General features: G+C 49.9%; 1 protein-coding gene across 1 annotated transcript; it reads left to right on the top strand.

Annotated features, from left to right (window-relative positions):
• The first annotated feature begins 605 nt into the window (after positions 1–605).
• Positions 606–27482, top strand: ADGRG5 (adhesion G protein-coupled receptor G5). The gene is made up of 13 exons (XM_087420199.1): positions 606–667; positions 1757–1975; positions 16059–16159; positions 16378–16456; positions 17049–17205; positions 17814–17924; positions 18665–18781; positions 20215–20367; positions 21136–21257; positions 21498–21766; positions 23381–23498; positions 26686–26963; positions 27319–27482. The coding sequence occupies exons 3-13, from the start codon at positions 16096–16098 to the stop codon at positions 27417–27419; spliced, it is 1569 nt and encodes a 522-aa protein (XP_087276325.1). The 5' UTR covers positions 606–667; positions 1757–1975; positions 16059–16095; the 3' UTR covers positions 27420–27482.

Below are 27482 nucleotides of genomic sequence, written 5' to 3'. Positions count from 1 at the left end.
AACAGGAGGGCATCATGGAGCGCTTCCGGTGACTCTGCAACACCACCTTTAATAAGCCCCACACTACCCTATGAGGTGGTACTGTCATTATCTCCACTTTACAGAGAGGAAACTGAGGTTCAGAGAGGTTTAGTCACTTGCCCAAAGTCACCCAGCCAGTAAACTGTGGGCCCAGTATTTGAACCCAGGCAGTGTGACCCAGCCCTTAGCTGAGGTCCTTGCCATCATCCATCTCATTGGTCGTCAGGTCAGGCAGGGATCATTCTCCCCTCGCTACCGATGGGGAAACTGAGACCCAGAGAGGTGACATCTCTTACCCAAGGGCACAGAGCTGAGGTGCTGTCAGATTCTGCAGGGTGCCACGTTGGCCAGCCCCCCTCCCTCTCCACAGAGACACCGAGCCCCTCCGCGGAGGTGCGGCCGCCCCCGGGAAGGGCTGCAGGCTGCGTGGGTTGAGATCAAGGGGCGGGCAGGGGGTGATGTCAGCTCAGAGGAAGCCAGAAGGCTGCTGCTGGGGGAAGAAGTGAAGTGGGAGTGTGCTGTGAGGGCTTGGGGTCAACAGAGCAGGGAGGCCCCAGCAGCACAGAGCTTCTGACTTCCCTTTCTTCTGGCAGCCGGCAGCCGGCGGGACTGCAGACAGCAGCGGCAGCGGGCGCCAGCTTCACAGGTCAGCCCCCAGGGCCTCTATTCCCCACTCCCCCAGCTCTGTCCTTATCCACGGCTTCCCCAGCAGGCACTGGCGTGCCCTTGCCCAGGCGGGCACCTGGCTGGTGACATCCCAGGAGCCGCAAGCTGGGGACCCACCTTCCTTCCTTTCACCAGTCCTGTTGCCCTGGTGGCCACTCCAGATCTAGGGGACTGTAGAGATCTATGTTTTTGACAAAAGAGGCAATTTAAATTAAGGAGTGGGTAGGTGCTGGGTTCAAATCTTAGCTCCCCCCATGGGGCCTGGGACAAGTGATTGGACCTTTCTTTTCTGGACCTCAATTTCCTCATTGTAAAATGGGCTAGTCTGGTAACTTGCACTGCAGGTGACAGGGGTGAGGGCCCCTCAGGTGCTCAGTACAGGCCTGGCACAGAGGTTGTGCTGGGCAGATTGGAGCTGGTGCAGTTCCTGGCAGAGCAACCCGGATGGAGCCGGGGGACAGTGTGGCTCAGGGCAGTGGCTCTGTGCTGGCTTCATCACAGACTCCCGGTTGGGCCTTGGTGTGGCCTCCCTTTCCCTGCCTGTGAAATGGGGCTAATAATAGCACCCATCAGGGCTTTCCTGCAGAGACCAGTTTCCCTTTTCACCCAGGCCAGGGCGAGGCCAAGAGGGGGGCGCCAGCCTGTGGTTTGGAGGGGGCAGGTGGGGCCACATACGGGAGCGTGGCTGGCTCGGCAGGACCTGGTGCTGTTGGGGAGAGGATGGGCTGCGGGGTGCACAGTCAGCTCCAGAGAGGAAGGCAGGGGTCCCCAAGTCTCGTGCTCAGATGTCTTCCTGGCCATGGACTTTGGGTCAGGGCCCTGGACCCGCCATAGGCCCTGATTTGCAGGAGTGTGGATCATGGAAATGGTTATTTGAGTCTCTCTCCCTGGGAAATAGAACTCTTTGGCCTCATTTTACAGATGAGAAAACCCGAAGCACAGAGAGGTCTAGTTCCTTGCCCAATGTCACAGCCCAGGCACTGAATACCGGAAGTAATGATCAAATTTGCATCCAAGGGCTCTGTTCTGCTCTCTGAATATCTCCTCATCTCTCTATCTGCCTAAATAGGGTCTTGCTCATCCACGTGGCAACTCAGGCGCCCAGCCATCTTTGGGAGGCTGCGGTGTGTGGGAGGGAGAGCATTCGACTTGGAGTCTGGACATCCCCTCCGCCCACCCCCCGAGGTGTGAGTCCCGGCTTGACCACTGGCCTGCTGTAGCGCCCTGGGCAAACTCTTGTGTGGCAGTCAGCTTCCCCACAGTCAATTGGAACCACCTTGGAAGTCAGGTAAGGGATTCCTGTTTCCCAGAGGGCCCCAAATAACGAAGTGCAGGGCGGAGAATGAGATGGCTGAGGGCTGGGTTAATAGCATGTGGTGGCCTCTCCGAAGGGGTGGGGAGAGGGATGTTGACGGTCGCAAGCGGAAGTGAAGATGGTGGTTTGCTCCTGGGAAAGGGGATGGAAACCACAACTTCTATTTGGGGTGCCTAGAGCAGGTGTCACTTCTGCTTTGGCTTCGATTTTCCCAGCTGCGTGGTGGGGTTAGGCTCCTCTTCTCGCTGTGTCTGCCTGGGAGCAGCATTAGGGTTCATACTCTGGAGGTCAAATCCATACCACTGTCTGGGCCTCAGTTTCCCATTTTGTACCGTAAGGGGGTGGACAAGATGGTCCAATGTCTTTTTTCTACACTATCAAGTCCTCAGTTTTTTCACTTGAAACGTTTCAAATTGTTTCATTCAGCGCCTTCCTTTGTCTCCCCAAGCCTTTTCCCTCATCTTTGAGGTTCTGAGAGGGTAAGTGAATTGCCCGAGGTAATGCAGCCCAATAAATAACCAAGTAGCCAAGGAAATAAGTACCCAGCACTCCATGACTCCAAAGCCTCTATTCTCTTTTATTTATTTATTTATTTATTTAAAGATTTTATTTATTTTATTTTTTCCTCCCAAAGCCCCAGTGGATAGTTGTATGTCGTAGCTGCACATCCTTCTAGTTGCTGTATGCGGGACTTGGCCTCAGGATGAACGGAGAAGTGGTGCCTCCATGCGCTCCTGGGATCCGAACCCGGGCCACCAGCATCGCAGCGCGCGCACTTAACCACCAAGCCACAGGGCCGGCCCTATTCTCTTTTAAAATAAATAGATATATTAATAGTTTTAAGACAAGTGGATGACCACCTGGAAAAAAAAATTGAATCCATATCTCACACGGTACTCCAGGATCAATGCAAATGGACTGGAGATTCCAGTGTGAAAAATGGAACCTTAAAAGTACTAGCAGAAACTTAGGAGAATTCCATCGTAGTGTTGGAGTGGGGGCAGGTGGGGCCACATACGGGATTTTAGCTATAACTCAAACTTTTAGCTAAAACTATAACTTTTAGCTATAACTCAAAATCCAGAAGCCAAAAGAGAAAATACTGGAAATTTTTATTCAACACACATCTATATAGACTTTTCCACATGGCAAAAACGACCATACGTAATGTTAAAAGGCAAATGACAAACTAGGAAAAATATTTGCAACTCATGTAATAGATAAAGAGCTAATTTTCCTCTTATGCAAAGAGTTTGTAGAAGTTAATAAGGAAAAGCCTGACCCAGGATAAAAAGGGGCAGATGGGGAACTTGCACTTATGGGAAATGATGTAAGGGCAGCTGTACTGTTTGTAGGAGCAAAAGACTGGGGCCAACGCAAATGGCTATTAACAGGGGACTCAAGAAAATCACAATTGGGCCGGCTCCGTGGCTTAGCGGTTAAGTGCGCGCGCTCTGATGCTGGCGGCCTGGGTTCGGATCCCGGGAGCGCCCCGAGGCACCACTTCTCCGTCCAACGTGAGGCCGAGTCCCACGTACAGCAACTAAAAGGATGTGAACCTATGACATACAACTGTCTGCTGGGGCTTTGGGGGGAAAAAAACTGAATAAATAAAATCTTTAAAAAAAAAAAAAAGAAAATCACAATTTATCCTATTAGCCTATTAACATTAACCTATGCAGTTATAAAAGAAAGAGTGGAAGCTCTAGGTACTGTTATGGAAAGCTCTCCAACATGTATTTTCAAGTGAAAAAAGCAAAGCGAAGAACAGTGTATAGAGTATGCTACTTTTTTTTTTAATAAAATGGGGGAAATCATATTTGCTTGTACTTGTATGCAGAAGCTCAGGAAGATACACAAAACACTAATGCAGCGGTTACCTGGGGGTGGCTAATTGGAACCGAGTGGTTGGGTGACACAGGAGGCAGGGACGTGTTGCATTTTATACCCTTTTGTATTTATTTATTGTTTATATTTGAAAGATGTAAATTTATGAACTATCTAAAGAGCTAAAGAAAAATTGAGAAATGTATAACTATAACGTAGAGGGTAATGTTCATTGGAAAATACAGATGAACAAAACAGGTGGGCTGAGGAGCTCACCCCCTACTGGATTATATTGTGTTGTTTTTTTTTTTTGTGAGGAAGATCAGCCCTGAGCTAACATCCATGCCAATCCTCCTCTTTTTGCTGAGGAAGACTGGCCCTGGGCTAACATCCGTGCCCATCTTCCTCCACTTTATGTGAGATGCTGCCACAGTTTGGCCTCACAAGTGGTGCCTCGGTGAGCGCCCAGGATCCGAACTTGGGCCGCCAGCAGCGGAGCATGTGCTCTTAACCGCTACACCAAGGGGCCGGCCCCCTGGATTATATTGTTTTGCAACGTGCTTTTTGTTTTTCATAAGCAATATGTCACTGTTATTTTTTTCCATAATGATAAATAGTCATTTGGAGCATGTAAAAAAATCCTAAGCATTAAAAAAATTTGCTTTTCTGTTGTGAAGGTAATACACATTTGTTAGAGAAAATTCAAATAATACAGAAAACATAAAAAAGGAAGTGAAAAAACCTCTCCTCTCCAAAATAATGTTATGAACATTTTGGCAACCATTCTTCTGGATATCTTCTTAGGCTTACGCATGCATATAAACCTAATTTTCCATAAATGTGGTTATCTAATATGTGTTATTTTCAGCCTGCTTTTTCCACTTGGCAATACACTGTACTCCTCTTCTGCATCACTGTCTACATCATAATTTTTAATAGTGAAATGGAAATCCATTATGTTGTATTTTTTTTAACATTTAATTTTGAAGAAATGATAAATTCACTGAAGGTTGCAAAAAAATAGTACAGAAAGGTTTTGTATGTGCTTTGCTGAATTTTCTCCAATGATAACATCTTGCACACCTACAATACAAGATCAAAACCAGGAAACTGACTTTGGTACAATTCAGAATTTATTCAGATTTCATTACTTTTATATACACTCATTTATATGTGTGTGTGTGTTTAGTTCTGTGCAGTTTTATGATATGTAGATTCTTGTAACCACAACCACAATCGAGATACATAACTGTTCCACGACCACAAGGCTCCCTTGTGCTGCCTCCTTACAGACACACAGCCCCCTCCCTAACCCTTGGCAGCCACTAATCTGTTCTCCATCTCTATAATTTTGTTATTTCAAGAATGTTAGATGAATCAAATCATACAGAGTGCAACATTTTGAGACTGGCTTTTTTTGCTCAGCCTAATTCCCTGGAGACCCATCCAAGTTGTGTGTATCAATATATTTTTTAATTGCTGAGTTGTATTTCGTGGTCTGGATGTACTCCAGTTTGTTTAACCGTTCACCCATTGAAGGGACACTGGGATTGTTTCCAGTTTGGGGCTCTTGTGAATAAAGTGGCTATGAAGCTCGTCTGCAGTTTTGGTGTGGACACGAGTTTTATTTCTCTGGGATAAACGCCCAGGAGTGCGATTGCTGGGTAATATGTTTGGTGCATGTTTAGTTTTATAAGAAATTGCCAAACTGTTTCCCAGAGTGGCACTGAACTGTAATTTATTTAACGATTCCTCTATTAATAGACATTTGCATAGTTTTCAGTTTTTCTTTATGATTAACAATGGTATTATAAATATTTTTCTAGGTATATATTTCTGGCTTGTCCTCATATTTCCATAGGATAAGTTCATAGAAATGAGTTTCCCAGGTCAGAGGATATTCAGAATGAAGTTTGTACGTGTTGCGGAACGATTCCCTTGGAGAGGTTAGATCACTGAGCTCCAAGGGGAGTGGGGCGTGCCTGTTTCTTAGTGGGTGCTGTCATATTTCAGATCTTTGCAAATCCAGTGGTGGAGAAATGAAAACTCATGCTCTTAACTACTTCCCTCTGCCGCTACCCATCAAATAGGTGTTTGGAGTTATGTGGCCTCCCTCCTGGCAGCCCTGTGAGTTGATTTGTGACTTTCTCCCTTACAAGAGGAGGAAGATGAGCTCTCCTGTCCTCCTCTCCTCTTCCCTTTTCCTCTTCTCTCTCCTCTCGTATGTTTTTGGTTTGATTTTCTAAAGTCTGGTTTATAGAGGAATACTTTACACACAATAAAACTCACCCTTTGGGAGAGCAGTTTGATGAATTTTGACAAATGTATAAAGTCATGTATACACGTGAGTCACAATCAAGATATAGAATGTTCCTCTCCTGCTGAAAGTTGCCTGGTGTCCTTTTGTGGGCAATACCTTCTCCCCACCCTCTGGCAACTACTGATCTGTTCTCTAACACTATAGTTTTGACTTTCCTGGAAAATCGTATAAGTGGAATCGTAAAGTCTATGGTCCCTTGTGTCTGGCTTCTTTCGTTTAGCATAATGATTTTGAGATTCATCCATGTGTTGCCTATATCAGCAGCTCATTCTTTTTTATTGCTGAATAGTATTCCACTGTATGGATATACCATAGTTTACTTTTCACCATTTGATGAATATTTATGTTGTTTTCCAGTTTTTGGCTATTTGAATAAAACTACTATGAATATTTGCATATGGATTTTTGTGTGGACAGATATTTTCATTTTTCTTGGGTAAATATCTAGAAGTAGCGTTGCTGGTTGTGTGGTAAGTGTATCTTTAACTTTGTAAGAAACTGCCAAACTGTTTTCAAAGTGGCTGTCCCATTTTGCATTCCCTCTCCCAATGTATGAGAGTCCCAGCTGTTCTATATCCTCAACAACACTTGGTATTACCAGTCATTTTAATTTTAGCCATTCTAGAAGGTGTGTAGTAATAGCTCATTGTGGTTTTATTTGCACTTCCCTAATGACTAATGATATTAAGCATCTTTTCACGTGCTTACTTGCCATATATGTATCTTCTCTGGTGTAGTGGTGGTTTGAGTCTTTTCCCGTTTTTTATTGGGTTGTCTCCATATTTAGTTGTAAGAGTTCTTAATATAGTCCAGATACAGTTTTTTTTAAATCAGATTTATGTTTGCAAATATTTTCTCCCAGTCTATGCCTTGTATTCTCATTCTTTTAACAGTGACCTTCAAAGATTCAGAAGTTTGAAATTTTGATGAAATTCAATTTATCAATTTTTTTTCTTTTATGGATCATGTTTTTGGTGTTGTTTCTAAGAAAGCTTTGCCTAACCCACAGTCAGAAAAATTGTTTCTTTTGTTTTTTTCCCTAGAAGTTTTATACTTCTCTCCACCAAATTACCTTTTGCATCTTTGTTGAGAATCAATTGACCATATATGTGTGGGTATATTTTTGGACTCTCTGTTCTGTTCCACTCATCTGTATGTCTGTCCTTATGCAGTGACACCCTGTCTTGATTACTGTAGCTTTATAGTGAGCCTTGAAATCAGGCAGTGTGAGTTCTCCAACTTTGTTCTTCTTTTTCAAAATCATTTTGGCTCTTCTAGGTCCTTTGCCTTTTGATATAAATTTTAGGCTCAGCTTGTCAATTTCTACAAAACATCCTGCATGGATTTTGACTTGGATTGGATCTATATTCATGAGGGATATTGGCCTGTGGTTGTCTTGTACAGTCATGTGCTGCATAATGACGTTTTGGTCAATGATGCACCACATATACAATGGTGGTCCCATGGGATTATAATGGAGCTGAAAAGTTCCCTATCACCTAGTGACATCGTAGCTGTGGTAACTTGATAGGCATTACTCACGTGTTTGTGGTGATGTTGGTGTGAACAAACCTACTGTGCTGCCAGTCGTATAAAAGTATAGAACATACAGGGGCCGGCCCAGTGGCGCAAGCGGTTGGGTGCACGCGCTCCGCTGCGGCGGCCTGGGGTTCGCCATTTTGGATCCCGGGCACACACCCGATGCACTACTTGGCAAGCCATGCTGTGGCGGCGTCCCATATAAAGTAGAGGAAGATGGGCACAGATGTTAGCCCAGGGCCAGTCTTCCTCAGCAAAAAAAAAGAGGAGGATTAGTGAATGTTAGCTCAGGGCTGATCTCCTCACAAAAAAAAAAAAAAAGTATAGAACATATAATTATGTACAGTACATAATACTTGATAATGATAATACCCGACTATGTTACTGGTTTATGTATTTACTATACTTTTTATTGTTATTTTAGAGTGTACTTTTCTACTTAGAAAAAAAGGTTTGCTGTAAAACAGTATGCCGTGTCATGCTGGCAGCAGCCTCATATGTCCCGTGCTTACTGCTTCTCTTGATTCCATCGTTTTCTCTTGTGCTTGATTTAATCTCATGTTGTTTTGTTCATCACGGCCCTTAAGCGTACAAAATCCGCTGCTAATGTTGCCAGTAAGAGGCCATGCTGAGTGATTGACTGGGAAATGAAATTGAAAGTGATTAAGGACTATGAAAGTGGGAAATCAGTGATGGTTACTGCTCGCCAGTCAGGCGTGTCCCGTTCCACCACAGCTATGATCTTGAAGAACAAGAACGAAGTGATGGAAACTGTTAAAGGATCTGCTTCATTGAAGGCACTGAGACTAACAAAACTTCGAGAAGGGCCTATATCAGACATGGAGAAACTTTTTTTTTTATTGATGTTTTAATGGTTTCTAACATTGTGAAATTTTGGGTTGTGCATTTTTGTTTGTCCCTCACCATATATATGACTCCCTTCACCCCTTGTGCCCACCCCCCACCCCCACTGCCCCTGGTAACCACAGTCCAGTTTTCTCTGTCCATGTGTTGTTTTATATTCCACATATGAGTGAGATCATACAGTGTTTGTCTTTCTTTTTCTGGCTTATTTCACTTAACATAATATGCTCCAGGTCCATCCATGTTGTTGCAAATGGGACGATTTTGTCTTTTTTTATGGCTGAGTAGTATTCCATTATATATATATATATATATACCACATTTTCTTAATCCAATCATCAGTCGAGGGACACTTAGGTTGCTTCCACTTCTTGGCTATGGTGAATAATGCTGCAATGAACATAGGGGTGCATAAGCCTCTTTGGATTGTTGATTTCGGGTTCATTGGATAGATTCCCAGTAGTGGGATGGCTGGATCATAGGGCATCTCTATTTTTAATTCTTTGAGGAATCTCCATACCGTTTTCCATAGAGGCTGCACCAATTTGCATTCCCACCAGCTGTGTATGAGGGTTCCTGTTTCTGACATGGAGAAACTTTTAATGACCTGGATTGAAGACCAGACAAAGAAGCGTATCTCTCTCATCTCAGCCAGAGCAAAAAGTTTGTTTGTGATGTTGAAAGAAAAGGCTGGACCTGACTTCGATGTTGAATTTACTGCCAGCTTTGGACGGTTTAAACGATTCAAGAATTGTTATTCATCACATAACATGAAAGTGAGTGGTGAGTCTACAAGTGCTGATGTGAAGGCAGCTGAAGAATTGTTGGAAACTCTGGATAAGCTGATTGTGGAGGAAAATTACTTGCCAGAGCAAATATGCAATATGGATGAAACCTCCCTATTCTGGAAACAGATGCCTGAAAGGACTTTCATCCGTAAGAAGGCCAAGTCAATGCCAGGTTTCAGGCTTTTAAGGACAGAATATAGTCTTGCTTGAGGGCAATGTTGCAGGGTACAAATTGAGACCCTTTGTGATCTGGCACAGTGAGAAGCCAGGGCCTTCGAGCATATCAAGAAGCACACACTGCCAGTGTGCTACAGGGGCAGTAAGTCATGGATGACCCAGCTCCTCTCCCAAGATGCCCTTCTGAATTACCGTGCCAGCGGAGTGGAGAAGTACTGTTTGGAGAATAACATAGCTTTCAAGATTTTGCACATCGTTGATAATGCTCTTGGACATCCTCCTTTTATTGGTGATTTTCATCCCAATATCAAAGCAGTGTTTCTCCCTCCAAACACCACCTTTTTGATCCAACCAATGGATCAAGGAGTTATAGCAGCTTTTAAGGCCTTCTACCGGAGGAGGACCTTTGCCCAGGCTATTGTTGCAACTGAGGAAGACACGGAGAAGATGCTGATGCAATTCTGGAAGGATTACAACATCTATGACTGCATTAAGAACCTTGCTTGGGCTTGGGGGGATGTCACCAAGGAGTGTATGAATGATATCTGGAAGAAGACACTCAAGAGGTTCGTTCATGCCTTCAAAGGATTTGCCAAGGATGAAGAGGTTGGAAAAATCAACAAGGCTTTGGTTGAGATGGCAAACAACTTTAACCTGGGTGTGGATGAGGATGACATTGAGGGGCTCCTAGAGGTGGTCCCTGAGGAACTGACCAATGAATAGTTGTTGGATCTGAAACAGGAATGCATAGCTGAAGAAGAAGCAAGAGAAAAGAAAACTGCAGGAGAAGAAAAAGAAGAACCCCCAAGGAAATTCACCGTGAAGGGTTTAGCAGAAGCTTTTGCAGACCTCAACAAGCTCCTTAAAAAGTTTGAAAACATCGGGGCCTGCCTGGTGGGGCAGCGGTTAAGTGCACGCACCCCGCTTTGGCAGCCCAGCGTTCGCAGGTTCGAATCCTGGGCGTGCACCAACGCACCGCTTGTCAAGCCATGCTGTGGCAACATCCCATATAAAAAGTAGAGGAAGATGGGCACAGATGTTAGCCCAGGGCCAGTCTTCCTCAGCAAAAAAGAGGAGGGTTGGCAACAGATGTTAGCTCAGGGCTAATCTTCCTCATACACACACACAAAAATGTTTGAAAACGTGGACCCCAACTCTGAAAGGTTTTCATTAATAGAGAGGAATGTTCTTGGTGCATTATCTGCTTTCAATCTATGATGAAAAAAAAAACCAAACCAAGCAAACCACCATGGACATATTTCTGAAAAGAGCAGCATGTCTTCGAGAAGAGCCTCAGGCAGGTCCTTCAGGAAGTATTCCAGAAGAAGGAGTCATAGGAGATGACAGCTCCTTGTGTGTTATTGACCCTGAAGACCTTCCAGTGGGACAAGATGTGGAGGCAGAAGACAGTGATATTGATGATCCTCATCCTGTGTACGCCTAGGCTACTGTGTGTGTTTTTTTTTTTTTTTTTTGTGAGATCAGTCCTGTGCTAACATCTGCCAATCCTCCTCTTTTTTTTTTGCTGAGGAAGACTGGCCCTGGGCTAACATCCATGCCCATCTTCCTCCACTTTATATGGGACGCCGCCACAGCATGGCTTGCCAAGCAGTGCACCAGTGCGTGCTGGGATCCGAACCGGCAAACCCCGGGCCGCCGCAGCGGAGCGCGCGCACTTAACCACTTGCGCCACCGGGCCGGCTCCCTAATGTGTGTTTTGTCTTAGTTTTTAACAAAAAAGTTTAGAAAGTAAAAAAAAAATTAAAAATAGAAAAAAGATAGAATAAGGATATAAAGAAAGAAAATATTTTTGTACAACTGTACAATGTGCTTGTGTTTTAAGCTGTTATTACAAAAAAGTCAAAAAGTTAAAAAAATTAAAAATTTACAAAGTAAAAAAGTTACAGTAAGCTAAGATTAATTTATTATTGAAAAAAATATTTTTTTAATAAATTTAGTATAGTCTAAGTGCAGTGTTTATAAAGTTTACAGTAGCATATGGTAACGTCCTAGGCCTTCATGTTCACTCACCACTCACTCACTGACTCACCCAGAGCAACTTCCATCCTGCAAGCTCCGTTCATGTAAGTGCCCTATACAGGTGTCCCATTTTTTATCTTTTATATCATATTTTTACTGTACCTTTTCTATGTTTAGATATGTTTACATATACAAATACCATTGTGCCACAGTTGCCTACAGGATTCAGTACAGTAACATGCCGTACAGGTTTGTAGCCTGGGACCAATAGGCTATGGCATACAGCCTAGGTGTGTGGTAGGCTATACCACCTAGGTTTGTGTAAGTACACTCTGTGATGTTCACACAATGATGAAATCGCCTAACGACACATTTCTCAGAACGTATCCCGTCATTGAGCGACACACGACTGTAACATCAATGGCTGTTTTTGATGCTACAGTAAGTTTGGAAGCATTCCCGTCTCCTTTATTTTCTGAAGGGATGTGTTTAGGATTGTTATTATTTCTTCTCTTGTCTTTTATCTTTTGGAAGAGTTTCTGTAGAAATGGTATTATCACTTTCTTAAATGTTTGAGAGAATTAACCAGTGAAGCTGTCTGGGCCTAATGATTTCTTTGTGAGAAGGTTTTTAAACTACAAATTCAATTCCTTTAATAAATAAAGAACTATTCATATTACCTATTTCTTCTTGAGTAAGCTTTGGTAGTTTACGTCTCTCAAGGAATTTTTCCATTTCATCTAAGTTATATAATTTATTGGCATAAGTTGCTAATATTATTCCTTTATCTTTTTAATGTCTTTAGGTTCTGTAGTGACATCCCCTCTTTTATTGCTGATATTGGTAATTGTGTCTTCCCTTTTTCCCTCATCATTCTGGCTAGAGATTTATCAATTTTATCAATCTTTCTAAATAATCAGTTTTTGGTTTCATCATTTTCTCTCTTTTCCTTTTGAATTTTCTGTTCCACTGATTTATACTCTTCTCTCTATTTTCTTCCTTCTGCTTACTTTGTGCTTAATTTGCTCTTCTTTTCATACTTTATTAAGGTGGAAGTTTAGATAATTGACTTGAATCCATCTTTTCTAATATAATCATGTAAGGCTGTAAATTTCCCTCTAAGCATTGCTTTAGCTGAATCCCACAAATATTGATTTGTCGAATTTTTATTTTTGTTCAGTTGAAAATATTTAATAATTTTCCTTGTGATTTTGTCTTTGACCCCTGGGCTACTTAATAGTATGTTATTTAATTTCCAAATATTTGGGATTTTCTAGACATCTTTATGTCCACCTGTTCCACTACATCCTTTAACATATTCATCACAGTTATCTTAAAGTCCCTATCTGAGAGTTCCAACATTTGGGCCATCTCTGGGTCTGCTTCTGTTGCCTCTTTTATCTCTTGACAGTGGATCTTTTCTTTCTCTTGATTTTATGTGTGTGTTATAATCTTTGATTGAATACCAGGCATTGTGTGTAAAAGAACAGTTGCGAGTGAGGTAAATGATATTTATGCCTAGAAGTGGGCGTATTTCTTATGTCACGGCTTTAGTTTAGGGCGTTGAGTCAATCTAGTCTGTAGCTGATTTGGGTCTAGGTTTTGTTGCCGTAGATACCTTCTGTGCACCACAGGCTTCAAATTTCTCCCATGGTGGACTGCCACTCTTTTGTGCTTAGTCCCACGGGGATTTTCCCAGTATTCCTGCTCCATGCTCAGCTTTGCATGCAACACAGAGGGACTCTCTCTTTGTGTTCTAGCCCCTCTGGCAGTGGTAAACTGCTGGTTCTTGTTCCTTGGTGCAACGTTTGTGGTAGAGGCAGTGGATTCTTGGTTCTCTTGCTCTAGCCTCAGCCCCTTGTGCCTGAGCCCCAGGAGAGGGGTTTTCTTAGTTTTCCTGCTTCTCCTCCAGTGACTGACAACCTCTGCCTCTCATTCGGTGCAGGTACTAGAGTGCAGACAGACTTCCTGCCCTTTGCCCCCATGAGAGCCAAACTCAGTGTGTTGGTAGAGGGGTCCTGGGTGTGGATGAGGTTCCTGCCTTTCCCCCGGCGGTGGCAGCAGCAGGCCTCTGCTTTATATTGGCGCAGCATCCTGGGCAGTGGGTTTCCTGCTCTTTGCCAGTGGCAGACGGCTTTAGTCTAGTGTCAGCGTGGGGTAGGGAGTTGGTGGGCTTCTTACTCGTCCACCAGAGGCAGCAGACCTTGGCCTGGTAGCAGGTCAGGGACCTGTGGGGTGGGGGTCTCACATCAGAGCAAGGCCAGGGTGCAGATGTCTGTCTCTCAGTAGCAACCAGTCCCCACTTTGTACTCCTGCCTGGCCCAGAGCTCAGACAGGCTTCTCCAAGTACTCCTGCTGCACCTCGAACCCTGGCAGGTCCTGTGTGCCTGTGTCACACAGGGACTCTCTCAGGTCCCTGCCCCACCCCCGTCATTCTCATGGGCACCCAGCAGGGGACTGTGGGGGAAGCTGTTGAGTGGGTACAGACTCCCCTGGTGTCTGGGGCTCTCAGGGGATTTAAACTGTTCCTCTAGTTCACACTCAGCCTTCAAGAACTCATTATGAGTTTTCTTCTTGTCTGCTTTTGTGGCAACCACCCCTTCCTCCTATGTTCTGTCAAAGGTTCATCCTCAAAGGGCTTATCAACCATCGGAAATCGGTTTATTTGGTTACCTGTGACCTCAGCTCTCTAATGGGTTCAGAAAATTGATGTTGTACATTATTTGGCTCTTTCCATTGTCGTGATGGAAGTGATGTTCTTTTGTGGTTCTCTACATCATAAGTGGAAATCGAAATCATTTTAATACAGTTTTTACACAATTAAAAAGATAAGTCTCCCATTCAGTGTATCTCTTATGACTATATAAATTTATTCCGTATGAAGTCAATTTGTGTAGCGAGATTATATTTTCTTTCTTGTACAACTTGCTTTTCCTGAAACTAATTGCCTCTCTTTATTTTTCATTTGCAAGCTTTCTGTGAGACATGTCTCAAAATAATGTTTCTACGTGTTCAAACCTGTCAGATAGTCTGTATATTCTCTTCGTCCTCCTCCTCCTCCTTTTACTCATCAAGACCTCCCTCCTGGAGCCTTCTTTTCTCCCGCTGCCTTCTGAACAGGATGTGCCTTAGTTCCTCTGCCCAGGACTTCTCGGCCTTCTTTTCACTCATTTTCTGGGAAGTAACTTCACCTCTCCTCTGGTGGGGTTTCCTGTACCCTGTGTCTTCGCTCTTGATTTACACCCTCATTTTGTTGGAGCGCATCCTCCAGCAGCTTTCTGAGAGAGGGTGTATGTTTTAAAATACGTGGTGATCCTTGTTTGACCATTCATCTTTTAAGAGTGGAGCACTAAAAAACTTAGTTGCTTGACAGGGCTTGGTGAGTGGTGAAGCTTCACCGTGAGTTTGGTCTTGGCCATTTCTTTGAGGAACACCAAAACATGAGTAGCTATATGGACCAAGAAATGATCCAGTTCTCCAGAGAAGAATTTCCTCCTGCCTTGGGGCATCATCACTTGGCTGCTGCAGCCTTCTGGAAGCTGAGTGGAGGAGGAGGTGGGGAGGGGATCCGGCTTGATTTTCCTAAACCAGAACGGCACCCCACCCTTCCCCTCAGATTCTCCATGGTGCACCATCTCCAGAGAACGAGCTTTGTGTTGGGTGGGGTTGAGGCTGGTGGCATGGTGTGGAATGTTCCTGGATACCCCAGGGGGCAGAGGAGATCTGAGGACCCAGCTGGTCATTTTAAAGACTCACAACCAATAATCCGCCTTTTCAACCTCACCCTTCACCCCCACTTTCAGAGGTTCCTGATGCCTCCAGCTCTCAAGTTCTCCCCAGATTGTGAGGCTTGAACCGGCTGGCTTCTCCCTGTCCCCTTGCCCCCAACTCCACACCCTTCCCCACCGGGGGCACTTGGGTTCAACTTTTCCTGGTCTGCTACATTTCTTACCAGGTGGCTGCCTACTCTGCAGCCTCTGAAGTTTTGCTGACATGTCTCATGTGCCTTTGTCTTCCTTCTCGTTGTTCTTTGTGGCTTTGTGCCTGCTTTATTCACTCACTCCCGTTTTAGTGGAGTTTCAGGGGGTAGACATAAATTTGCTATATTTCAGCGGAAATTTATTAGTTCATTTTAAAACCGAGGAAAACGAGGGCGGAGAGGGGCAGATCCTTGCCCAATGTCACGCAGTGAGTGAACGACAGGGCTGGACAGGGCTACGTGCTGCTTGCCCCCAAGCGACTTCCCCCTGGGTGAGGCCAGGGCCCAGGAGAAGCCCCCAAAGGCCCGTTTTTTGGGGGGGGGTGGGGGAGTGTCTCAGGCAGACCTGCTAATGGCGGGATTACTAAATGGTCGGAGATTCTGGAGTCATAGAGACCTGGCTTCAGGTGGCCTCAAGCAGAGCAAAGCCCCTTGTTCTCTGAGCCTCAGTTTCCCCATCTGTGAAATGCAGGAGGAGTGGGGATCACATAAGATGCTGCACGTCCTCCCTTGGAGATATGCCACATGCCTAGGTTAGAAGTCACTCTTTACTATGATGACGACGGCACGCACCTTTTCCAGGGCCGGCGCCCGTCCTGGAGGAGACCGGGCGCAGGACATGGAGCACTCTGGGGCCCTTTTCCTCTGCCTGTGCCTCGTGACGTCGCAGAGCGGGACAGCGGGTAAGAGGGCTCTGCTGGCCCCGGGGGCAGTCGTGGCCCAGGCCCCTAGCTGTGATGGCAGAGGTGGAGGCCTGAGACCAAGGGAGCTTGAAAGGGGGCGCCTAGGCCTGCGGGGGCAGCCTCCGGTGAACTGGCGGTCTCAGGCTGGGGCAGAAGGCCCAGAGACGGGGGCCGCTGCGGACAGAGGCTGAGGTGGAGGTCTGCCTCCCTCCCCACAGGGGCCTCCCAAGAACCTCTGCAATGGATGCAGACGATGGAGGCGGCTGCCAGGAGCAGGAGATCGTCTTCTCATGCTGAGTGAGTTGGCTGTGCCTCCCACCCCTGCTTGTCTTTGAATCAGTGGTCCAGGGTTGGTCCAGTGTAGACCATTAATTCATTTATTCAACACGCATTTATTGAGTACCTACTGTATGCCTGGCACAAGATTCTCTCATCGAGTTTACTCTCTGGGGCAAGGGCCCTGAACCGTGGATGCCATGAAACCAGGTGCAGAGTTGTGGGTCTCTGCTGTTTTCTAGGAAGGGGCTCCAAGATGCTGGCTGGGCTCTCCAGAGTCTGTGACCCAAAGGCCAAGCAGCTCTGGTGAGAGGCCAGTGCTGATGACTGGCCATGGAAGCACAGGGACTGTGGGCACTTCACTCAGTCAGTGGGGAGTGGCCAGGGAAGGCTTCCTGGAGGAGGTGTCAACAAACTGGCCCTGAGCAAGAGTTAATCAGGAGAAGGAGGTGGGTAGGGTGAGGAAGTAAAAGTGTGCCAGGAACGCTCTGTGCAAAGGTCCAGAGGTGGGAGAGACAGGGGTGTGGCATGGGCGAGGCCCTGCCCTCCCAGGCTGTCTGGAGCGCCTCTTGCCCCCCACCCACCCGGCTCTGGCCACCTCTCGCGCCCTTAGTTTCATCCACGGCCTGGAGTGGAGCCTGCTGAACACCAGCTTCGGGGGCCGCAACCTCACCCTGCAAACGCGCACCATCCAGTCGCTGGCCTTCAAGCTGGGCTGTGACTTCGCCGGCCTCTCGCTGAGCAGCGCTGCCCTGGAGCGGGTCCCCCAGGTCAGAGGCGGCCAGCGGCCGATGTAGCCAGTGCCACCACCCCAGAAACCCTCCAGGGGTGTAAGGTCAGGAGTCCCCCAGGCTCCCTGGCCCCCCCGCCCCCCACAAATCCGGGGTCTGACCTAACTAGCTGTGAGTCGTCTCCCCTGTAAAACGGGGCTGATGTTCCTCATGGAAATGATGGGAAGGGGGGTGCTTGTGGCCCCTCAAGGGCAGCGTCCTCTTCCTGCATGTGCAGGTCCCTGGGGGGAGGCAGCAGTGGGAGAGGCCAGGGGACCCAGGCTCCTCTGAGGACCCTGGTGTGATTCCTGCTGAATGCCTGGGCGCTGGGGCTGAGCTGCCCCGTCCTCAGGGGCCCCGGTTGAGACGGGTAGAGAACCCAAACCCGAGGCCAGAGCAGCCTGGAGGGAAGGCCTGGGGTCTCAGGGAGTCCGGGAGGAGGTGCAGCCCGGGGGGAGAGGCTTCTGCAGGTGGAGGCTCCGAGGAAGGAAATGCCTGGGGTAGGGTTGGGAATTGTTCCCGGGATGCGGGGCCGTGAAGGCGTTGGGGCCGGGTCTGGCGGCCTCGGACACCAGGCTCAGCCTGTCTTTGGCCCTCCGCAAGCCCAGGCCCGGCACGCCATGCAGTTCCCGGCAGAGCTGACGCGGGGCGCCTGCAGGACCCGCCCCAGGGAGCTGCGTCTCATCTGCGTCTACTTCTTCACCACCTACTTCTTCCAGGTCAGCGCCGAGGGGGGCCAAGGAGGGCGGGCGCTCGCCCCTTCCTGGGTGCACCGCAGGCGTCCAGGCCACTGTCTGGCCTCTGGGTGGGGACCAGCACCACGCGGGACCAGCCCACTGTGCAACCTGAGCCTGCCACTGCCCCTCTCCGGGCCTCAGTTTTAGCAGAATGGTGGGGAGACGCGATTACAAGGTGCAAGTGAGACCTAAGAAACCTACTGTGTATGCGCCTCTCTGGGACACAGACAGACAGGCGAGAGACAGACAAGAAGGTCACAAGATCCCCCCCTCAGAGAACTCTCCCTATCTCGACAATTAGGCTAGAACCTTAGAGACTTACTTTTAGCTCAAGGTTGATTATAACCATAGAGATAGAAAGCGATGGATGGGTCAGGGTGGGGTTGGGGTTGTTTCCAATGAGCAGTCCAGGAGGGCTTCTGGAGAAGGTGCCTTTTAACCTGGGGTTTGAAAGTGAGTTAGGAGAGTGGTGAGGGGGAGGTGACGAGGCTGGAATGCACTAACCAAATGGGAGGTGCAGCAGGGGGCTGGTGAGGGGACAGCCTTCCAGGTGGAGGGAACAGCATATGCAAAGGCTGGGAGGCTGGCCATGCCTTACACGTGAAAGGCATCTGCTTGTTCTCCTCCAGAGAGGAGGGGCTGGAGAAGGGGGCTCTCGGACCTCATCCAGGCTCTCGTCGTGTCCCCTCCAGTCAGCCCTTCTTCCTCTGCTGTCCTTCCAGACTGACATCAACTCGTCTCTGCTCAATAACTATGTCCTGGGGGCCCAGCTGGGCCATGAACACGTGAACAACCTCAGTGAGCCGATCAACATCAGCGTCTGGCACAACCAAAGCCTGGTACTGTTGGGGGCCCCCCACTTCCACCCCACCCCTGCCCCCTTGTGGCTGTCCTGTTCAACGTTGGTTTACCCAACCCAAACCTGTGGAACCATCTTGGAAACAAACTGTTTTAAATCCATCATACTTTGAAAATTCCTGCCAAAGAAATAAGAGAGAGAAGCTTTTACTGGCTGCATTAGTCAGGATACTTTGAGTTGCACGTGATAGAAAACCAACTCAAGCCAGCTTAAGCACAAAGGGAATTTATGGGCTCATGTAAATGAAATGTCCAGGGCTGTTCTAGTTTCAGGCATGGCCAGATCCAGGGGCTGATACAATGCTATAACCACTCAGTATCTCTCCGTCTCTCAGCAATGGTTTCCTGCCTTGGCTCTCCAGTCTATCTATGGCAAGATGGCAGCCTTCTTCTCAGCAGGCTCTTTCTCACGGGTGCAAACCAGGGTCCCAGAATGGAGTCCTAGAGGTCCAGCTGGGTCACGCATCCATCCCTGAACCACCACTGTGCCCAGGGGGATGGAATATGTGGATTGGCCAGGCTGGGTCACATGGCCTGGGGCCTGGGCTAGGGTCATCTGACCCATCGTTGGGGGAGGGGTGGGTCCTCAAGGGAAGTGCAGATGCTGATACTGCAGGAAGGAAGAAGGGTGCTGGGTGGGCACAAGCCCTGAGGCCTCCGCTCCTCTGTCCTGGCATTCCTGGAAAGCCCACAGCCTCTCTGCTCTGGCCCCATCCCCCGCCAGCCTCAGCGGGGCCGCTCTGCACTCTCAGTGTCACACGGTCCTTCCCTTTCAGTCCTCCGGGCCTTTGCCCCCAGTTCCCTGGAGCATGGAATGTCCTTGCTCCGCTTCTGTTCAAATCTGACGTGTCCTCTAAGGCCCCAGTGTCCCAATCGTCCCTTCCCTCCTTAGGGCTCCTCTGCCCCTTGCTCCGTGGTTTCCACGGCACTGCCTGTGTCATTTCCCCCACAGCTCCAACCACACGGCTTGGCGTCAGGGTTGTCTGTGGATGAGTCTCTCTCTCCTCCACGGGCATCGACGGGTCTGGACCATCATTGTTCCCGACGGGGAGGAGGGGGAAGGGGACAGTCAATTATAGAGCACCTACTGTATAGGCCAGAGCCCAGCACTCAGGGTTCCTCATGGCCTTTCATTCTTCCACCATCCTTGTGACTTGGGTGTAAACGGTCCCATTTTGCAGATGAATAAACTAAGGCTCAGAGAAGCTCTGTGACTTGCCCAGGTCAGTTTCAGTGTCCATGGTGGAGGTGGGGCTGGAATCTGGGTCTGTCTGAAGCCAAAGCCCAGCCAGTGCCTGGGAAAATGTTGACAAGGGTGCGGTTGAGTCACCTTTGCCCCCACAATTTCCAGACCCTGAACCACAGCCCACCCTGGCACCTCTTGGCGACACCCAACTCTAGTATCTTCCCTTAGGAAGCCTACACGGTGACCTGTGTCTTCTGGAAGGAGGGAGCCAGCAAGCAGTACTGGGGGTTCTGGAGCCCTGAGGGCTGTCACACAGAGCAGCCCTCACCTTCCCAGGTGCTCTGCCGCTGCAACCATCTCAGCTACTTTGCTGTTCTCATGGTATGTGTGCATCCAGCCCGGGTGAGGGTGGTCAGAGCTGCAGAGGGCCCCATGTCCAGGATAGAGGAGCAAGGCAAAGGCTGGTGCAAGAGACAGAAAATTCAATTCAAATGGGTTTAAGGAAAAAAAAAAAAAGAAATTTATGGGCTCATGTTCCTGAAAAGGCTGGGTTAGGCTTCAGGCACGGCTTGATCCAGGGGCTCAATATCACTAAGACAGAACTCTACCTCTGTCTCTCAATTGTGCTTGTTCTGTGCTGGCTTAGCCTGCAGACAGGATCTCCCCACGGGATAATAATATGGCTGCCAGCAGTTCCAGGCTCATGTCCTACTAGCTTTCAGGCCAGTAGAATGAGAGCTTCTCTTACCCATTCTGCCAGCCAAAGTCTTGGGATTGAGTCTCACTGGCCGAGAATGTGTCCCATACCCGTCTCCTAACCAATCACTGTGGGCAGGAGGAGGGAGGGCTCTGAGAGGCCAGGCCTGGTGCAGCTGTCCACTCAGTGGGAAAAGTGGGGGTCCACCCATGTGCACAGAGAGTGAGGGCGGGGGGGTTCTCACAGAAGAAGTGGAGGGCTCATAGAGGAAGGGGAAACGGGAGTTGGGAGGGGGCAATACCACTGTGTCTGCCATGGCTTTTTTCATGTCAGGACCATGGCTAGGATTGTGGGGCAGAGGGGCCTGGAGCTGAGGTCTTGGCAGGTCTCTGATTGAGCCTGGGCAGGGCATTTCCATGCTTCTGGCCTCCAGCCCCCCTTCCCTCCCACAGCAACTCTCCCCGGCCCCGGTCCCCGCAGAGTTGCTGGCGCCTCTCACGTACATCTCCCTCGTGGGCTGCGGCATCTCCGTCGTGACCTCGCTGCTCGCTATCCTGCTGCACTTCTATTCCAGGTATTCCCTGCCCACCCACTGCTGCTCGGCGCCTCTCCTTTCCCACTTGGTCCCCCAGGGTGGGGTGGGCTTCTCCAGAGGGGGGAGGCTGGGAGGCAGGAGACCAGCCTCTCTGTGTGGCTGCCGTTGGGTCCCTGCCTCTTCTCCACTTATGTCCCCGTCATTGCGTGTCTGTGAGCCCAGAGGGTGGCGCTGCCTGGGTGATGTCCCCGGGTCACAGAGGGCCGTGCTCTCCCACAGGAAACAGAACAACTCCATAACACGCATCCACATGAACCTGCACGCCTCCGTGCTGCTCCTGAATGTCGCCTTCCTGCTGAGCCCCGCGCTGGCCGTGCCCCCCGTGCCCGAGTCAGCGTGCACAGCGTTGGCCGCCATCCTGCACTACGCGCTGCTCAGCTGCCTCACCTGGATGGCCATCGAAGGCTTCAACCTCTACCTTCTCCTGGGGCGCGTCTACAACGTCTACATCCGCCGATACCTGCTCAAGCTCTGCGCGGTGGGCTGGGGTAAGCACGGCCTCCCGCCCCTCTTGCTTCCTCAGGCTTTCAGCTGGACAGGGCGTCTGCCCCCTCCTGTCCTTCTCTTTCTCCTCCTCCTCATCGTGGTGACCACTGCCGTGACCACCAGTCATCATCCCTGCAAACTCCCGCCACCACTTCCTACATTACTGTTATCACCACTTCCACCTCCAACACCTCCATCATCAACACCTCCAATACTGCCATCACCTCCACCGTCTCTTCCTCCATCACCACCACCTCCAACACTGCCAGCACCTCCACCATCATCTCCACCTCATCTACCTCCAACACCACCACCACTCCCACCTCCATCACCACCATCACCTCCACCACCTCTACCTCCAACACCACCACCACCTCCATCACCACCACCACCATCACTTCTACCATCACCTCCACCACCCCTACCTCCATCACCACCACCTCCAACACCACCATCACCTCCACCACCTCTACCTCCAACACCACCCCCACCTCCATCAACACCACCTCCAATACCACCATCACCTCCACCACCTCTACCTCCAACACCCCCCACCTCCACCTCCATCACCACCTCCACCACCACCATCACCTCCACCACCTCTATCTCCAACACCACCACCATCTCCACCTCCATCACCACCATCACCTCCACCACCTCTACCTCCAACACCAATACCACCCCACCTCCATTACCACCACCTCCAACACCACCATCACCTCCATCACCTCTACCTCCAACACCACCATCACCTCCACCACCTCTACCTCCAACACCACCACCACCCCCACCTCCATCACCACCACCTCCAATACCACCATCACCTCTACCACCTCTACCTCCAACACCCCCCACCTCCACCTCCATCACCACCTCCACCACCACCATCACCTCCACCACCTCTACCTCCAACACCCCCCACCTCCACCTCCATCACCACCTCCACCACCACCATCACCTCCACCACCTCTACTTCCAACACCCCCCACCTCCACCTCCATCACCACCTCCACCACCACCATCACCTCTACCATCTCCACCTCCGTCACCACCACCTCCAATGTCACCATCACCTCTACCATCACCTCCACCACCTCTACCTCCACCACCACCTCCACCATCTCCATCACCACCACCTCCAATGTCACCGTCACCTCTACCATCACCTCCACCACCTCTACCTCTACCACCACCACCTCCACCACCACTTTCACAACATCCCCACTACCACCTCCATCATCACCACTATCCTCATCAATCATTTCCACCACCATCACTGGCATCTCTACCACCATCCTAGCCCCTCTCTTTATTGTCTGTTTCCTCACCAGTTCCCCGACCCTCTCTCCTGTTAGCTTCCAGCTACTACCTCCCCAGTGTGACCACTACTACTACCACTACCTCCCACCCTAGAGCCCTTACTCACGTCAACTTGGAGACAGTCTTCTCTAAGACCACTAGGCTAATTGTGAAGCTGGACCACAGGGGCTGGGGGCTCAAAATAGCCTCTCCCCTGCCCCTCGCCCAGCGGAATTCTGTTGTAGCAGCCCCAGGGACCCACGACCAGCCCGCCTGGGGTCTCCTGACGGATGCTGAACCTCTGTCCCATTCCTCAGGGGTCCCGGCCTTCCTAGTGCTGCTCCTCCTTGCTGTCAAGAGCTCAGCTTACGGACCCCGCACGATCCCAGTCTCCGACAGCCAGGGAAATAGCACAGGTTTCCAGAACATGTCCATGTGAGTGCCCTCAGGGCTGCAGCAGGCTCTGGTACTGGGGCCAAATAAGGGCCACATGGCCCCGGGGCTCTGAACGGGGTGTCCTGTAGGCAGGGTGCTGGCTGTGGGGCAGGGAGGGGCCACTGCTTAGACGGGGGGCTTTGCCGCACCCTTCCGCTGGATCCCCAAGGTCTCCTGCGGGGCAGGCTCGTGTTCCATGCCGGCTACCTCTAGGAAGCCATGGCATGGACTCTGGCGCCCGCTCACGGCCTCCTGGCAACACACAGCTGTCGGCCCAGCCACCCTTGGGCTCTCCGCCCCTGCCGGTGGAGCTCAGCCTGCGCCTGCCTGTTCTCCCTTCCCACCGCCTTGCTTCGCTCGCTCCGGCTCCAGCTCCCCCCGACCTGTGTCTGGCACGGCACTGCCAGCCCTCACACCCTCCGAGTCAGAGAAGAGAGTGTTGTGGGGGCTGGGACACCCCAGAGACCGGGCTCAGCAGGTGCGGGGGTGCGGTGCAAGGAGAGGCGTTAGAGGTGGGCCCAGGGGGCCTGGGGGACGGACTCTGCTGCCTCTTCCAGCGCCCTAGGACCTTAACCTTTTTCCTGTTATGAAAAGTTTCCAACAGCCGACATCAAGAGAATAGCTAAATAAACCCCCTAGACCCATCACCAGCAGTTGGCCATAGTTTTCCTGGCTTGGCTGACGCAAGCTCAAGATCGCTGAGGGCCGGCTCTGTGGCGGGCCTGGTGTATCAGCCTGTTTAATCCTCACAACACGAAGTAGGTTCTGTCGTCAGCCCTTGTTTACAGCTGGGGAAACTGAGGCACAGATGGCTTAAGAGCTGGTAAGAGGCAGAGCTGGGACTTGGTCACGGGCAGGCTGGCTCCAGAGCCGGGCCCCAACCACTGCCCCTCGTGGCCTCCGGGAGGTGAGGAGTGGAGCCGAGGGGGTTAGCTCCTCTCGTGTGAGGGTTGGGTCGTTTCCCAGAGGACGTGTGACCCAGGACTCTTTAAACCTGTGTTTCATTATATAATATGTGACGTGGACAAAAGAGCTGAAGTGAGCCTTCTGCAGGACAGGAGGCAGACGAGACAGGACATCAGGGGACTCCCCACTAAGAGCCAGCTTCTCCCCCGTCTGCCCGCCTCTCCCTTGCCCCTCTTTCCCTGGATTTGGTGACTTTCATTCTCCTGCACTTAAAACACTCGTACTGCATATATACGTATTCTTAAAAATTTTTCTTTTAATTTTTAGTTTTTGTAAATTGAGGCATAATTGACATATTATATTAGTTTCAGATGTACAACATAATGATTCGATATTTGTATATATTGTGAAATGGTGAATCTAGTTAGTATCTGTTACCATACATAGTTACAGAATTTTTTTTCTTGTGATGTGAATTTTTAAGATCTACTCTCTTAGCAACTTGCAAATGTGCAATACGGTGCAATTAACTATAGTCATCATGCTGTACATCACATCCCCAGGAATTATTTATTTTATAACTGGAATTTTGTACCTTTTGACTTCCTTCACCCATTTTGCTCACCCTCCACCCCCTAATCTGTTCTCTGTATCTATGAGCTTGGTTTGTTTGTTTTTTTTTTAGATTCCACATATAAGTGAGATCATACAGTATTTGTCTTTCTCTATTTGACTTATTTCATTTAGCATAATGCCCTCAAGGTCCACCCATGTTGTTGCAAATGCCAAGATTTCATTCTTCTTTATGGCTGAATAATATTCCATTATACACACACACACACACACACACACACACACACACCCCCCACATTTTCTTTATCTGTTCATCCATCGATGGACACTTAGGTTGTTTCTATATCTTGGATATTGTAAATAATGTTGCAATGAGCGTGAGGGTGCATATATCTTTTCAAGTTAGTGTTTTTGTTTTCTTTGGATAAATACTCAGAAGTGGAATTGCTGGATCATATGGCAGTTCTATTTTTAATGTTTCGATGAAACTCCATATTGTTTTCCATAGTGGCTGCACCAATTTACCTTCCCACCAGCAGTGCACAAGTGTTCCCTTTTCTCCACATCCTCACCAGCACTTGTTATTTCTTGTTTTTTTGATAATAGCCGTTCTAACAGGTGTGAGATCACACATATACGTATTCCTAAACACAAACAGCAATTTGAAAAAACCCTTGAAAATAACTCCGATGCCCACTGACAGAACCTGCAATAATAATGTGGCAGAGCCGCCCTGCTAGATGGTTATCTGGCGGTGAAAGGAATGGTCCACAACCACACTCACCAGCTCAGAGGAATCCCAAAAATCATGAGCAAGGCCCTGTGTGACTGCGGTGGCAGGAGCCCGAGCAGGTGATGGTGAACAGGGCTCAGGCTCTGGGCTCAGACCATGGGGCCGCATGTCCCACTTTTGCCTCTTGCTAGTGTGTGTTCCTAAGCCAGAGCCTCAGTTTCCTCATCTGTAGGATGGGGATGATTACCTACCTGCCTCATAGGGTCACTGTGAGGATTGAATGGGCTAATCCACCGAAAGCATGTGACACCGTTTCTGGGCAAAGTCAGCACCTGTCTTGCAGGTGTCTTGGGGAGGCAAAGGGCGTGAAGCCCTCAGGGAGGGTCTAGGACCAGGGCTGGGCCCCCAGCAGGCCTTGCTGGCTCTCCCCTCAGCCGTGGGTGGAGTTTTCCTGCTGCTCCGTCTGCTCCTCCGTCGACACATGGAGAGCTTGCAGCAGCTCATTCACTGCTCAGAGAAGGGCGAGGTGGCCCAGTCTAGGTGGGGAGGGGGTCCTGGGGAGGGTGCCCGTTGCACAAAGATGGTGATGAGATGGTGGTCACTATGTGGTGGGTGGAAGGAGAAGTTTCCAGCAAAGAGGACCCTGGATCAATGATCCAGTGGAGAGTTGGGTGTACAGGATGGGAGGGAGGGTTTTCAGGTGGGTAAAGGCATGGGGGCATGAGAGAGACTGGCGTGGCTGGAAAGGAGGCATGTGGGGGCTTCAGGCAGGGAGCGAGGTGGCAGGTGGGCCCTATCGTGGTGGCCTGGCTGGAAAGCCAGGCCCAGGACTTCACCACGTGTGCAGGCAGGCAAGAAACAACGGGTCTGAGCCGGGAGACGGGCCTGGATTCCGGAGGCAGTTTAGGGGCCCAAGAAACCATGGGAACGCCCGGCCCACACCGATGCTGGCACTTCGCCTCCCACCCCCCACAGGTGCTGGGTGCGGAGCCCTGGGGTGCACAGCGTCCTGGTCATGGGCTATGGTGGCCTCACGTCCCTCTTCAACCTGGTGGTGCTGGCCTGGGCGCTGCGGGCCCTGCGCAGACTGCAGGCGCGGGAGAAGGCGCCGGGCGCCCGGGCCTGCCGGGACACCGTCACCGTGCTGGGCCTCACCGTGCTGCTGGGTACCACCTGGGCCTTGGCATTCTTCTCTTTTGGCGTCTTCCTGCTGCCCCAGCTCTTCCTCTTCACCATCTTCAACTCGCTCTACGGTAGGACCTGTGGGCGGCCGGGAGGAAGCCCCCGGGGGTCCTGTACAGCTGGTAGATGTTTAGGTCCAGAGGGCGAGTTGGGGGCTGAAATCTAGCCCCCTGACAAGCTGGTTTGGGGCTACATCTGCTATAGGAAGGGGCGCCACCTTGTACTTTGCACAAAGGCACCCTGTGGGCTAGAGTGGCCTGGTCCTCCAGCTCCTACGCTTCGCCCCTTCTGGCCTCCACCAGTAAGGGGTTCTGAGAGTTTCTCCTGGGCCTCAGGGAGGCCCCCCAGCCAAGGAGGCCCCTGGATTCTGGGTGAGGCCCCACGCTGCTCCCGCGATGCTCCCGTTGACCAGCCTTTTGCTTACAGGGTTCTTCCTCTTCCTGTGGTTCTGCTCTCAGAGGTGCCGCTCGGAAGCAGAGGCAGAGGCGGCGATGGAGGCATTCATCTCCTCCCAGACAATGCAGTAGTCTGGACTTCCTGGCCGGGAACCCCCAGCCTCCCTGGTGCCTGCAGCCCGAGGCCCTCGCTTC

Source organism: Ceratotherium simum, chromosome 30 (genome assembly GCF_057802395.1).
Source record: "Ceratotherium simum simum isolate JZ-2026a chromosome 30, ASM5780239v1, whole genome shotgun sequence".
NCBI classification, from domain to species: Eukaryota; Metazoa; Chordata; class Mammalia; order Perissodactyla; family Rhinocerotidae; genus Ceratotherium; species Ceratotherium simum.
Note: the sequence above shows the minus strand (reverse complement) of the source record. Positions and strands in the feature narration are given on the sequence as shown.

Bases quoted from the DNA above. Each gene is read 5' to 3' on its own strand.
- ADGRG5 (XM_087420199.1), top strand. From the start codon at position 16,096: ATGGAGCACTCTGGGGCCCTTTTCCTCTGCCTGTGCCTCGTGACGTCG. The intron at 20,368-21,135 runs GTATGTGTGCAT...TCCCTCCCACAG, and splicing joins GCTACTTTGCTGTTCTCATG to CAACTCTCCCCGGCCCCGGT. The intron at 21,767-23,380 runs GTAAGCACGGCC...CCCATTCCTCAG, and splicing joins GCTCTGCGCGGTGGGCTGGG to GGGTCCCGGCCTTCCTAGTG.